This window comes from Gopherus flavomarginatus, chromosome 2, assembly GCF_025201925.1.
Source record: "Gopherus flavomarginatus isolate rGopFla2 chromosome 2, rGopFla2.mat.asm, whole genome shotgun sequence".
Lineage (NCBI taxonomy): Eukaryota > Metazoa > Chordata > Testudines > Testudinidae > Gopherus > Gopherus flavomarginatus.
The window spans coordinates 202,081,929-202,094,683 of NC_066618.1; the positions used below are offsets into that span (position 1 = coordinate 202,081,929).

Consider the following 12,755-nt stretch of genomic DNA (forward strand, 5'->3'; position numbering starts at 1 on the left):
AGGAAAAACAGATTCCTACTAACATTGTAACCACTGCACTTAACTCCCGTGCAAGGCACCAAACATTACTGTTGGTTTTCAGCCTCAAATTCCTCCCTCAAAGCATCCGTAATCCTTGAAGCCTGTGTTGGGCTTCTCTAGTAGCCCTGCTCTCTGGCTGCGCAAATTCAGCCTCCAGGCGTTGAACCTCAGAGGCCCATTACTGACTGAATGTTTCACCCTTCCCTTCACAAATATTATGGAGGGTACAGCATGCGGATATAACCGCAGGGATGCTGCTTTCCCCCAAGTCTAGCTTCCTATACAGAGATCGCCAGCACCCTTTTAAACGGCCAAAAACACACTCCACAGTTATTCAGCACCGGCTCAGGCTGTAATTGAACTGGTCCTTGCTCCTGTCAAGCTTCCCTGTATACGGTTTCATGAGCTAAGGCATTAACGGGTAAGCAGGGTCTCCAAGGATCACAATAGGCATTTCAACGTCCCCTACTGTGATCTTGCAGTCTGGGAAAAAAGTCCCGGCCTGCAGCTTCCTGAACAGGCCACTGTTCCGAAAGATGTGTGCATCATGCACCTTTCCAGGCCAGCCTGTGTTAATGTCAATGAAACGCCCACAGTGATCCACAAGAGCCTGGAGAACCATAGAGAAATACCTCTTCCGATTAATGTCCTCGGATGCTAGGTGGGGTGGTGCTAGAATAGGAATACGCATCCCATCTATCGCTCCTCCACAGTTAGGGGAACCCATTCGTGCAAAGCCATCCACAATGTTCTGCACGTTCCCCAGAGTCACGATTCTTCTTAGCAGGATGCGATTAATGGCCCTGCAAACTTGCATCAAAACGATCCTAATGGTTGACTTTCCCACTCCAAACTGGTTCCCTACCGATTGGTAGCTGTCTGGAGTTGCCAGCTTCCAGACTGCAATAGCCACCCGCTTCTCCACCGGCAGGGCAGCTCTCAATCTTGTGTCCTTGCGCCGCAGGGTGGGGGGGAGCTCAGCACACAGTCCCATGAAAGTGGCTTTTCTCATTCGAAAGTTCTGCAGCCACCTCTCGTCATCCCAGACTTCCATGACGATGTGATCCCACCACTCAGTGCTTGTTTCCCCAGCCCAAAAGCAGCGTTCCACGGTGCTGAGCATTTCCAAGAATGCCACAAGCAATTTAGTGTCGTACGCATCAGGTGACTCGATATCATCGTCAGACTCCTCATCACTTTGGATCTTAAGGAATAGCTCAACTGCCAAACGTGATGTGCTGGCGACACTCATCAGCAAAGTCCTCAGAAGCTCGGGCTCCATTTCCCACAGAAATCGCACTGCACAGAAACTGTTGGGAGACTGACAATGGCACCAAACGTGGACGGAAAAACAGGGACTGCTGGGATGTGAAGTGATGCACCACGGGGCGTTGGGACAGGAAGCGGAATGACCCGCACCCTTCCATCCCCTTCCCACAACCCACGGCGCCAAAATGGGACGAGGTGCTCTGTGGGATAGCTGCCCATGACGCACCACTCCCAACAGCGCTGCATATGCTGCAAATGTGGCCACATTGCAGCGCTGGTAGCTGTCAGTGTGGCTACACTGCAGTGCTTTCCCTACACAGCTGTACCTCCCAGCCCTGTACAGCCATAAGTGTAGCCATGGCCTAAGATGAGGGGAGAGCTCTCTCCTTTACTTAATCCACCCCCAAGAAGCAGCCACAGCTGTTGGTGGAAAAAGCTCTTCACACAGGTGGTTAGGTCAGTCTAACTTACGTCACTCAGGAGTGGCTTCAGCCCTGAGCCCAGTGAATCTAACACTGGCCCCGGTGACTCCATTAAAACAGGGTCACAACACTCACAGTTGAGAACTGCTGTGCTGCATCTTCCCCTTTTTGCTGGAGCCCACTTTGCCCTGTAAAGTTGGGCACCCGTGGTCTCTTGGACAGAAAAGTTTCATCTCCTTTCTCCAACAGGCCTACTTATCATGGGTTCTGACTTTTCTTTTTAAAGACGTCTCAGTGAAAAGTGTTGTTAACTAATACAAACTCCACTGTGGTGTCTAAAACCAAACCCTCACAGCAGGGAGCAGTGCTGCTGCTGCTGGGACAATTTGCACAGGTGAATGCACTGAGAACCCAGAGCACGTGTGACTCTGACTCCCAACAGCAGCGCAATGCAGAGAGGGGCGAGCTCGAGGGCACAAACACGGGAAAGGATAGTTTGTGATCTGGAGCGCGGCTCGGCAGGGGGCGAGAAGTCAGCTCTGGGCTGCATGCACTGCCGCAGGCGGGCCTCACGTTAGCAGCGTGCGTGTGATTTTGGGGACTAACGCGGTGGGGGGATTCTCCGCTCGGCTCCGCGTACCGACTGGGCAGGCGTGTAGGACGCGACGGAAAGCGCAGGGGCCAATAGGAGCGGCTCGCGCCGGGCGTTCGGAAGAGAACACGCTCTGAAGGGGCGTGGCCTGCGGCCCCGGCAGCCGCCTCTCTTCCCCTAACACTCCAGCGGCGCGCGCCCCCCGCATCCCGTGCTCTCTGCGCTTGCGCGGGGGGCGTCTGCCGGGGCTCGCGTGAGGTTTGGTTTCCCCCGCTGGCCGGAAGTTGTGCTGTTTTCCCGAGTCCTCCTGTCAACATGGCCGCGGCGAGCGGGCGGTGCTGGCTCCTCTGGGCAGCAGGTAAACCCAGGGGCGCGTTATTCGCTGCTCCGCGGCCCCCTAGCGGGGGGAGGGGACAGGGACAGGGTCACGGGGGCTCGTGCGCGGAGGAGGCGAGATGGGGAGTCGAGGGGGGGAAGGAAATGTGGGGGAGGGAGGGGTCTTTGCTGGAGCGGCTGTTAGGAAAGGGGGGAAGGGAGGATTGTTGGGGGGGGGCGAGGTTTGCGGGGAGGAGTCATTGCCCCAAAGCTACTTGCGGGCGGGAAGGCTGAGGGATGAAGGGGGAGAGAATCGGGCTGTGGGTCTGTTGGGGCGGAGACGGGGCAAAGACCCTCCAAATAAAAGTGGTCGGGCCAAGCATGATGCAAGGCAGACTGGCTAAATTCACTAGAGCGATGGTTTTCAAATTTCTTTTTTTGGAGGAGGGATGCCTGCGACCCAACGGTGCTGGGGTAGGCGTTTGGGGTGTGGCAGGGCTGAGGGCTGGGGCAGAGGGTTGGGGTGTGGGAGTGAGGACTGCGGCGTGGGGCCAGGAATGAGGGGTTCAGAGTGTGGAGTGGGGGCTCTGGGCTGGGGATGAGGCGTTTGAGGTGCAGGGGAGCTCCCGGTTTGGGGGTGGACTTCAGGGCTGGGGCAAGGGATTGGGGTATGGGAGGAGGTCAGGGTTCTGGCCTGGGGGTGCAGGCTCTGATGTGGGGCCAGGGATGAGGAGTTTGCCATGTGTGGGGCAGGGCTCAGGGCTAGGGAAGGCAGTTGGATTGCAGGAGGGGGTCAGGGCTCTGGGCTGGGGCCGCAGACTCTCGGATGGGGCCAGGAATGAGGAGTTTGGGGTGCAGAAAGGGGTTCTGGGTTTGGGGGGGCTCAGGGCTGGAGCAATGGGTTGTGGCTCTTGGTCAGTGGCACAGTAGGGATGCAGAGGCAGGCTTCCTGCCTGTCCTGGCACTATGGACCGCACTAAGCCCTGGAAGTGGCCAGAAGCAGGTTTGGTTCCCAGGCGGAGGCGCGCGAGTGTCTCCTCATGGTTCTTGCCTGCAGGCAACCGCCCAGCTCCCATTGCCCGGTTCCTGGCCAATGGGAGCATGCAGAGCCCTGTGGCCCCACTGCCTAGAAGCTGGACCCGCTGCTAGCTGCTTCTGGGGCTCAGCATGGCATCAGAACAGGAAGGCACTAGCATCCCTTAGCTGGGCAGCACCGCCAACAGTACTTCTAACATCCTGGTGCAGACCAGAACCTCGTGGGTCCCTGGGTGCTGAGTAAGACGACCCAGTACTGGGTCATGACCTGAACTTTGAAAAACACTGCACTAGATTATTTTCATAAGTATGGGGCACATTAGAGGTGCCTGCAGTGTGTCCCTATGATAGAGTGTAATGTGTGAGGGGATCGATTGGAGGGGGCAGTAGTGGCAATGAATTAATCAGGGTAAATGCCATTACCTTGTCCTGCAACCTACTTACTACCTTTCCTCCCCTCTTGCCTTTTCCTAACAGCTGCTGCACTTGTCTTGACTTTAGATGCTGCTCCTGTGGAAGAGTTAGATGACTCGTAAGTACTCCTGTTTTATTGTCACATGAAATTGTGTCTAGGTATTTCTTTGTTTGTTTTCATGGAGGTGCTCTGTGGTATTACTCAGCCGAAAATGCTGAATAAGTCTTGTTTCTTTCTCTAGTAGCAATCCTGAAATGCATGAAAGAAAAGGATGTGGTTTGTATATTGTTACCTCATAACGAGTAAGTTGAAGCACAGTGTGCATGGCTTAGTTTGCATGTTGTTTTAAGAGGCTGTGAATAGGGATCACCAGTTTGGAAGACTGAAGAATAAGAGACTAAACGGACACAGTAATAAACATGCTTTTTTCCTCCTATTTTTCTAACTATGGCAGCATGTTCAAATCTGATCAAGGGTTGGAGTGAGGAAGAAGCACATTTTCATAACTAGAGAATTTTTGTGAAACAGCACCTAAAGGAAAGCACTGCTTGATTTCTGTGTTTTTAGTAGAAGTTCCCTACAGTATCTGCAAGCCTTTAGTGGATTGTGCAAATATCTGTATTTGAAAGTGTTGACAACTTCTTGTTCAGAGCCTGTGAAAACTTTTTAATAAGCTATGAGTTGTCCAAATGTGTATGTTACGGTTCTTTATCAAACCAGTGCTGTTATGGGGCCACAAATCTGTGGCATATCTTCTTATAAATAACTGGAAGGTATGAAGGGTAAACATTTTTTAGTTTCTGTCAAAAGTCCAGCAGCAGGTACTAGTGCATATACTGCAAAGGTTTATGAAAGTAGAATATGGATGAAAGATTGGTATTGTTTTTATTATAGTAGTTCATAGCGGTCCCATTGTGGTAGCTAGATATTATACAAACACATGGTAATGGTCTTTATCCCGAAGAGCTTACATCCTCATTATGTGAAAGAGAGAGAAAGGATGGTAGGAGAAACAGAAAGATGAAATGACACAGCAGCCAATGGCACAGGTGGGAATAGAAACTAGGTCTCTAGACTTCCAGTCTATTAGATCACTCTGCTTTAGTGTACTAGTTTCTTTAAAAAGTATTTGCTAATAAAATTCTTCCTTCTTTAGCTAAGTAGTTTGTATTAAAAAAATAGGTACATGTGGACTAAAAACAGCATCTATAGGAAGTTCTCTAAATGTGCATGTCAGTAACCTCCATTTCCCCAGTCCGTGATATCTATATTAGATTCTCTATCATACATATTTATCAAATGGCTATAGATCAGAGTGGGCAAATTATGGCCTGGGGATCACATCCTGCCTGGCAGGCCTTTTAATAGGGCTCTTGAGTTCCCACTGGTGAGCGGGGTCGGGGACTTACCCCACTCCGCACGTGCCATGGCTCCTGGAAGCAGCGGCATGTCCCCTGCTCCAGCTCCTATGCATAGGGGCAGCCACGAGGTGCCGCACACTTCCCCCATCTCAAGTGCTGGTTCTGCAGCTCCCATTGGCCGGGAACTGTGGCCAGTGGGAGCTGCAGGGGCGGCGCCTGCGGATGGGGCAGTGCGCAGAGCCACTTAGCCGTGCCTCTGCTTAGGAGCCATAGGAGGGATATGGCACTGCTTCCAGCAGCTTCTTGAGATAAGTGCCACCTGGAGCCTGCACCCTTGACCTCCTCCTGCACCCCATCCCCCTCCTGCCCTCTGAACTCCTCGATCCCAGCCTGGAGCACCCTCCTGCACCCCAAACCCCTCATCCCCAGCCCCACCCTAGAGCCCGCACCCCCAGCCGGAGCATGCACTCCTTCCTGCACCCCAAACCTCTGATTCCCCTCTGAACCCCTCAGTCCCAGCCCAGAGCGCCCTCCTACACCCCAAACTCTTCATCTCCAGCCACACTCCAGAGCCTGCACTACCAGCTGGAGCCTTCAGCCTCCCCAACCCCCAATTTCATGAGCATTTATGGCCTGTCATACAATTTCCATACCCACATGTGGCCCTCAGGCCGAAAAGGTTACCGCTGCTGTAGTTTAATAAATTACCAGGCTGTAGTACATTCTACTTTGCTGCTTGATTTACATCCAGCTGTCTGTCCTATGACAACTTTAATTGGGTATTATGGAATTATTCGTGAATATATAATGCTATGTTGATATTTACATGGTCCTGAAAATACAGTATTATAATTTGGTTGTAAAAATTCTCTCAGAGCTGAAATTTGGTTTATTACGTGTCAGGTCAGGAACAACTATGTAGCTGCTTCATAATTAAGGCTTTTTAAAAAGTCTGAAACACTTTTTACATTGGGTTAAAATAATGTTTTGCTTTTGCCTAATTCAAGCACTCACTGCTTGTAATAGTATTTACTAGGGATTTATGAAGTTTAGTGTTGGAAGTAGCAGTCAATAATACTAATGTTGAATAGTTGCTACCTGCTCCAAAGAATGCGCACTATCTCACAGGAATTTAGTCTTAACACAAGTGACAATATGAATTTTAAATATCTACCATAATCTCTACCAAGGACTCTCTAAAATGCATTTTCAAATTTCATGCATGTTTATGAAATGAATCTTTGTCAAAGGGGAGTTTATATAATGTGATTCTTTCTTAGAGATTTAAACTAAATTAAGTTTAAATAATGTAAAACCGACAAAGATAAGAATATCAAAATATAAGACTTCAGCCCTTTTATATTTTTGCCATCCATCTCCAACTACAAATGACATTTAAATATGGTTCCAAACTTAAATTTTGTGCAAACAAACTTTGTAGAACTTGATTTGACATACTTTTTTAGATTCTATTGATATCAATTGTTTCTCAACAAACACTTCCCTTCAGATAGTGTAGCATTAAGAGTTTGAATGAGAAACTGATCTGACTTTCTTTAGAGTGAGGATGTGGGTGAGGCAATACTTTTTTTGGACAAGCTTCTGTTAGTGAGAGAGAGACAAGGTTTTGACCTTACACAGAGCTCTTTTCAGGTCAACCTGAGAGAAATGGGAAAAATAGTAATATAGCATAAATAAATAGTGCTAATAGTAACATCGATTAAAATGATTTATAATATATATTTGAAATTTTCTGTCCCTTCAAATTCTTAGGAAGATGTTATTCATTACTTAAAAAAGAAAAAAAAAGTGTGTGAGAGTAGCAGTCCAAGGTGTGAATGGGAAATTAAACTTGCTTATTCCATTGCAGCCTGTTCCTGGCCACTTGCTTGATTTTTGTAGCCTGCCATCTGCTGGTTTTTATACATATCTTTGACCATGTGCCTTAATATTCCATATGAGTAGAATGCTTTGGTTACATGAAGTAAAATATATATGAAAAATGTCTGTAGCTGCTTTGGAGGGGGCAGGGGTGAGTTCTATATCAAATTCTCAGATTACAAATTGTAGAGAATATATTCTAACTGCAAACAGAACCTGGGTTCTGAAAATCAAACTGTTGCTTTCTACTTCTTGCATCATGACCAATGTTTCAGATTTCATAATTAGAGGTTGCCAACATATTTTTAATGCACAAGGGACAGTAGAATCCACCTACTGTATACCTTTCATTAACTCTACAGTGCAAACAATAGTAAAATTGATTTTCAGTAAAATTAGTAGATAAGGCATGTGTTGCTAGCTTAAAAAAGACAAAAACAACACACACAAAAAAAAAACTCCTGCAAACATTTTTATATAGCTTCTTTAACATAATCAATTTCAAATCCTGAGTCAGCATCTTTGTTTCATGTTTGATTCTTTCAATAAACTGTCTGATTAGGTTGTACTAGATTCCCCCAGCCCCCTCCAGATATTTGAACATGCATTTGCTTCAATACACCCCTACTTCAATATAACACTGACCTCGGAAGCCAATAAATCTTACCGTGTTCTGGGTGCAACCGTGTTATATCGAACTTGATTTGATCTGCTGAAGTACAGACCCCTACCCACCTGGAGCGCTGCTTTATTGCATTATATCCGAATTATATCGGGTGGCATTATATCGGAGTAGAAGTGTACCTCAGAGCAGTGGGCTAAATAAAGCATTTCAGCCATAACGTTATGGCTGTGACAAAATATAGCTAAAAGCTAACACTTCAGCAAGCAAATGGTGAATCTTCTTCTTTTTCCTCCCAAGGATTTAGTTAGCTTCTTGAAACTTGCTTTTAAGGTTTCTTTTGTTTATTTAAAAATAAAAGGTCAAAGGAGGGAAATCTAGGTGGTATAGTGAGATAGATAACCCAGCCTCCTTCTCTGTAGGTGTATGAGATAAAACCATGTTCTAGATCGTATGTGACTGTGGTGGTCTCATATTGCTTGCCTACAGCCATCACAAAATCTCAGCTTACTTGCATTTCACGACCACTTTCATCCCTGGTTTTCTTCCCTTCTTGCACCAGTTTGGTCCTAGCAGGCTTGTGATCTGTCCCCTAGACCAGGCTTTGGCAACCTCTGGCATGCGGCTCGCCAGGGTAAGCACCCTGGCGGGCCGGGCTAGTTTGTTTACCTGCTGCACTGGCAGATTCAGTGGACTGCAGCTGCCACTGGTCGCGGATCACCATCCCAGGTCAATGGGGGCGGCGAGAGGCGCTGAGGGATGTGCTGGCTTCGGCTTCCTGCCACCCCCATTGGCCTGGGACAGTGAACCAGGACCAGTGGGAGCCGCAGTCGGCCGAACCTGCCACCATGGCAGATAAACAAACTGGCCCAGCCCTGGCGAACTGTGTGCCAGAGGTTGTCGACCCCTGCCCTAGACCATTATGACTCAGATTTTACAGTCGTCTGGTCTGACCTTATGCCTAACACAAGCCATAGAACAAATGTGTTTTACACAACTACATTCATTTAGTGATCTTTCCTTGGGAGAAGCTTGGAGCTGTGGTGGCAAGGGCATTGCCAACCAAAACTGAGATGTGTTGGCAGACATCAATAAGGAAGCTGTGCAATGCATGAATGTGTTACCTTTGGATCTGAATGCTATTAGATCCTCACTATCATAAACTGTATTTCAGTTCACAAATAACTTTCCAGTAAGTGCTCTCATTGTCATCTAATTGCAATGAAAAGAAAAATACTCATAAGTACATACAAAATTCATCTTGTTAGGTACTACTTTAAACCTATTATAATGATTATAATTATCATTATAATGTGTATTTCATAAGGACTTCCTTGGTAGCCATGTAATAGACTTCAAGTTCACATTCAGCTTAATGCAAACTCTTACAATACTGTTAAAACTAGTCAATGTGTTATCTTGTCAGTCATTATTTTAACATTAGAGACCAGAAAATCTAGATTAGTATTGTTCGCTATCTTAACTTTGTGTTCTTTGACGTTAAAGTCTTGGTAAACGTTGAGGTTATGTTAGAATGACTGATAACTTTAGCATGAAACTAGGCTAGCTGCAAGATTTTTACAGTATTGATCAAACAAATATAAAGGTCACTCTGAGTTTGAAAACTAGTTAGAAAGTTAATCTAGGATATTTTAGTGTACACTTTATTGTTGGTTGTGTATGTTACTTAGCAATTATAGCTCTCTGGAAAAGAGGAAGAGCTGAATTACGGTTTAATTTGAAGTAGTATTTTGGGGAAATGCATTAGGCTAAATGTAGAGTGCAGTAGAAAGTTATGTTACGGTGACTGAAAACAGACTCCAGTCCACTGTACCATTGAACCTGTTATATAGTGTTAATCTGCATATTGGCAAACCATTTCTTCCTATAGTCATTTACTCTAACTTAGTAGTTCTGGGAAATTTTTTTTTCTTTTTCAATGGTGGCAAAGGGTGTTGATGGACTAATACTATACACTGCAGTTTGAAATACACAAGGAATTTTAATAGTAAAAAGCTGATGGGTTTAATGTGCTTGCCATATTTTTGCTTTGATCTTCTTCTCTTCCTTTTTTCTTTTTCTTTTTTTTTTTTTAACCAGGTCCCTTTGTCCCCCTCTTTCAGAAACAGATAGTGTGTGTGTGTGCTTGTGTATTGACATGTCACATTCTGTGCTTTTTTTTTCCCCTAGGTTTAAAGAAAATCGTAAAGATGACATTTGGCTTGTAGTTGTGAGTATGTGAGAAGTATTAAAATTCACACTTTGTTGAAACTTAAGAGCTTTCTATTAATTTTGTTTAAAAAAATAAAAGAACCACTATATACTACACAACTGATATTGGAGGAACTCTTTTTTTTTTTTCTCTTTTAAAAAGAGGAAAATAAATTACCCCATAGCTGTATGTGCTAATGCGTGTACTTCAGTTTTTAGCTCTTGTATCATGTTCATTGTTTAAAATTATTTATTTTACTAATATACTTGGAAAGTTTTATGTTCAGTATTCTCTAGTTCTAAGACTAGGTGTAGAACCAAACATTGAATTCAAAGTAAGGTTTATACAAGTTGAATACAGTTGCCAAATAGCTCATATTAACTATATTTGTTGAGAAATAAGTGGCAAATTATATAGTATCTTCTGAATCAGTAACTTCCACAAAGGCAAAACCAACCCTCTTCTCAACTGGGAAATCTATTTCCCGGGCCTGTGATCCTTCAGCACTGACTTCAATGAGTGTAGCATTAAGTCCTTGGTAGATAGAAGGGTGGAAGGAATTCTCCTGGCTGCATCCTGGCTCTGAAGGAAATAGGAGTTGGTTCACATTATGTAATGGGATATATAAACCCCACACTAGAGAACAAGGGGTTAAGAAACAGCTCTGGGCCCAGGTCACACCTGCTAAGCTTGTACAAGCTGGAGGCAGTGCTCTGAAAAGGAGAGCAGAGCAATTCAGAGGAAGCAGAGGGCTGCTCTGCAGGAAAAATAATGCCCAGGAGCTCATTCACTAGAATCGGGCAACACAGGCCTATGTAAACTCATGGAGGAGAAGCAAGTGACTGAGATTGCAGGCCAGAGACTTGATTATAGTGAGTTATTCAGGAAACAAAAGGAGACTGGATAGGAAGTGGCCCAAGGGAGGGCACTGGCTTAACAACCCAACATGTCACGTGTAGCTGCCCACCACTGTGCCCTGGGACAGCCCAGTGGAGAGATGGACGTGGGCTCCCCTACCCACTCCGAAAGGACATTACCATCCCAGGAGTCTTCACGTCGATGATTCACCTTCCGGAAAAGGCTTTAACTATTCAAGGACCCAATCTCAACAAAGTTTCTGTGCTAAAGGGAAGGGCTGGAAACCCTTGGGACAGGGACACAGAAGGACTGGACTATACTTTCAAAAGGCAGGTGCTCTGCCAAGTCCCCGCCTAACCATTTGGCGGCACTGTTTGTGATTGTGGAACTACTGCACACTACTAAATACAAATATTATAACATAAATGTTTATGGTTACAATATATTTGCTCATTTGTGTTCAACACCTTGCTTCCTTTGGAAATCTGAAGTCATGATAATCTGCTTCTTGTTTTGAGACTTCCACCAAACAGATAGGCTTCTCTGGCAAGCAATAGAGATATTATAAGCTCAAATTCCTTTATACAGGTATCAGTCTACTCACCCATCAAACATTATATCCAGGTGATGCTTCTCCCCCCCCCCCCCCGCACCTTCCCCTCCCTCCCCCCCGGTACACTTTTTTAGAAGATAAGATTGCATAGTCTGCTTCTGTCCTGTGACTTTTCATAGACAGGAGCACTGCATTGAAGAGAAATATAAATTACTAGTAGGTCTCTTCCTAAATAAATAAATACAAATCTTCCTACGTAACCTTCGGGACAGGAATTGCTACATTAATGTAGCATCTGGAAGTACTAATTTTGGATCTGCACTGTTGAATCATGAAAGTTCAGTTTACTCATAAAACTGGAGTGAAGAACTTGAATTTGAAGAAGTCCTTGTAAACCAAAAGAGGATTATCTGTTTGGCAACTTGTATTGGTTTTTCAAATGTGTGGCTTGAGAGTTCCATTTTTATACAGAGTTCACTGATTATGTTTAAGGCCATAATTCTGACTTGTTCTCAGTTCTATGCACCTTGGTGTGGCCATTGCAAGAAATTGGAGCCTGTGTGGAATGAAGTTGCTATAGAGATAAGAAACAGTGGGTCTCCAGTAAAAGTTGGGAAGATGGATGCGACTTCCTATTCTAGTAAGTATGTGTTGTGTAGGCATAGATTTGTTGTCAACTAGTTTTTGAAAATGAAACAACCAGAAGGATTACTATTAAAAAAAAAGACTGTATCATATAAACAAATGCACTTGTCTTGAAGGATCTGCTGGCTAAGTGTAGCAGTAAGTAACTAAGACATGTGAATGTGTCATCCCACTGTGCATGACTTTTCAACTCATGCTGCTATGGTTTACCACCGTCAACCAAAACTTCAGATCGTTATATGCTTAAAACAAATAAGAAGAGAGGAGTAGCCTTATAGAAGATAGGGCCCTGAAAAGTGGTATCTTTGATGTAAGTTTCTTTAATTTCTTTATAAGGTGCTTGATCTGATTTACGGAGCCCACCATAATAAGGTACAACTTGTCTGTTTTAGGTTCCTTACTTTACTATTACTAGACCAAGTAGATGTACTTGCACTTTCAGAATTGTAAAGTGCTTTTGCATGGTCAATCCTTAAGCTATTATACACATCTTGTTGAAATCACTGCCTCACTGGACAGCAGATTTTGGACTGCTTTCTCATTGCTGTATGTCT

General features: G+C 45.2%; 1 protein-coding gene across 7 annotated transcripts in view; it reads left to right on the plus strand.

Annotated features, from left to right (window-relative positions):
* Nucleotides 1–2,536: 2,536 nt before the first annotated feature.
* The window catches only part of TMX3 (thioredoxin related transmembrane protein 3), a 58,191-nt gene continuing 47,972 nt past the window's right edge, over nt 2,537–12,755 (plus strand). For 2 of the 7 annotated variants that reach the window (XM_050938835.1, XM_050938834.1), the window contains exons 1-4: nt 2,539–2,662; nt 4,132–4,186; nt 10,124–10,163; nt 12,073–12,196. In XM_050938835.1, the coding sequence (XP_050794792.1) occupies nt 2,620–2,662; nt 4,132–4,186; nt 10,124–10,163; nt 12,073–12,196 (262 nt within the window). In that variant the 5' untranslated portion in view covers nt 2,539–2,619. Of the gene's footprint in view, nt 2,663–2,872; nt 3,094–4,131; nt 4,187–10,123; nt 10,164–12,072; nt 12,197–12,755 lie in introns of those variants that run through there. The other 5 variants (XM_050938833.1, XM_050938832.1, XM_050938829.1 and 2 more) reach the window with 5 other exon arrangements.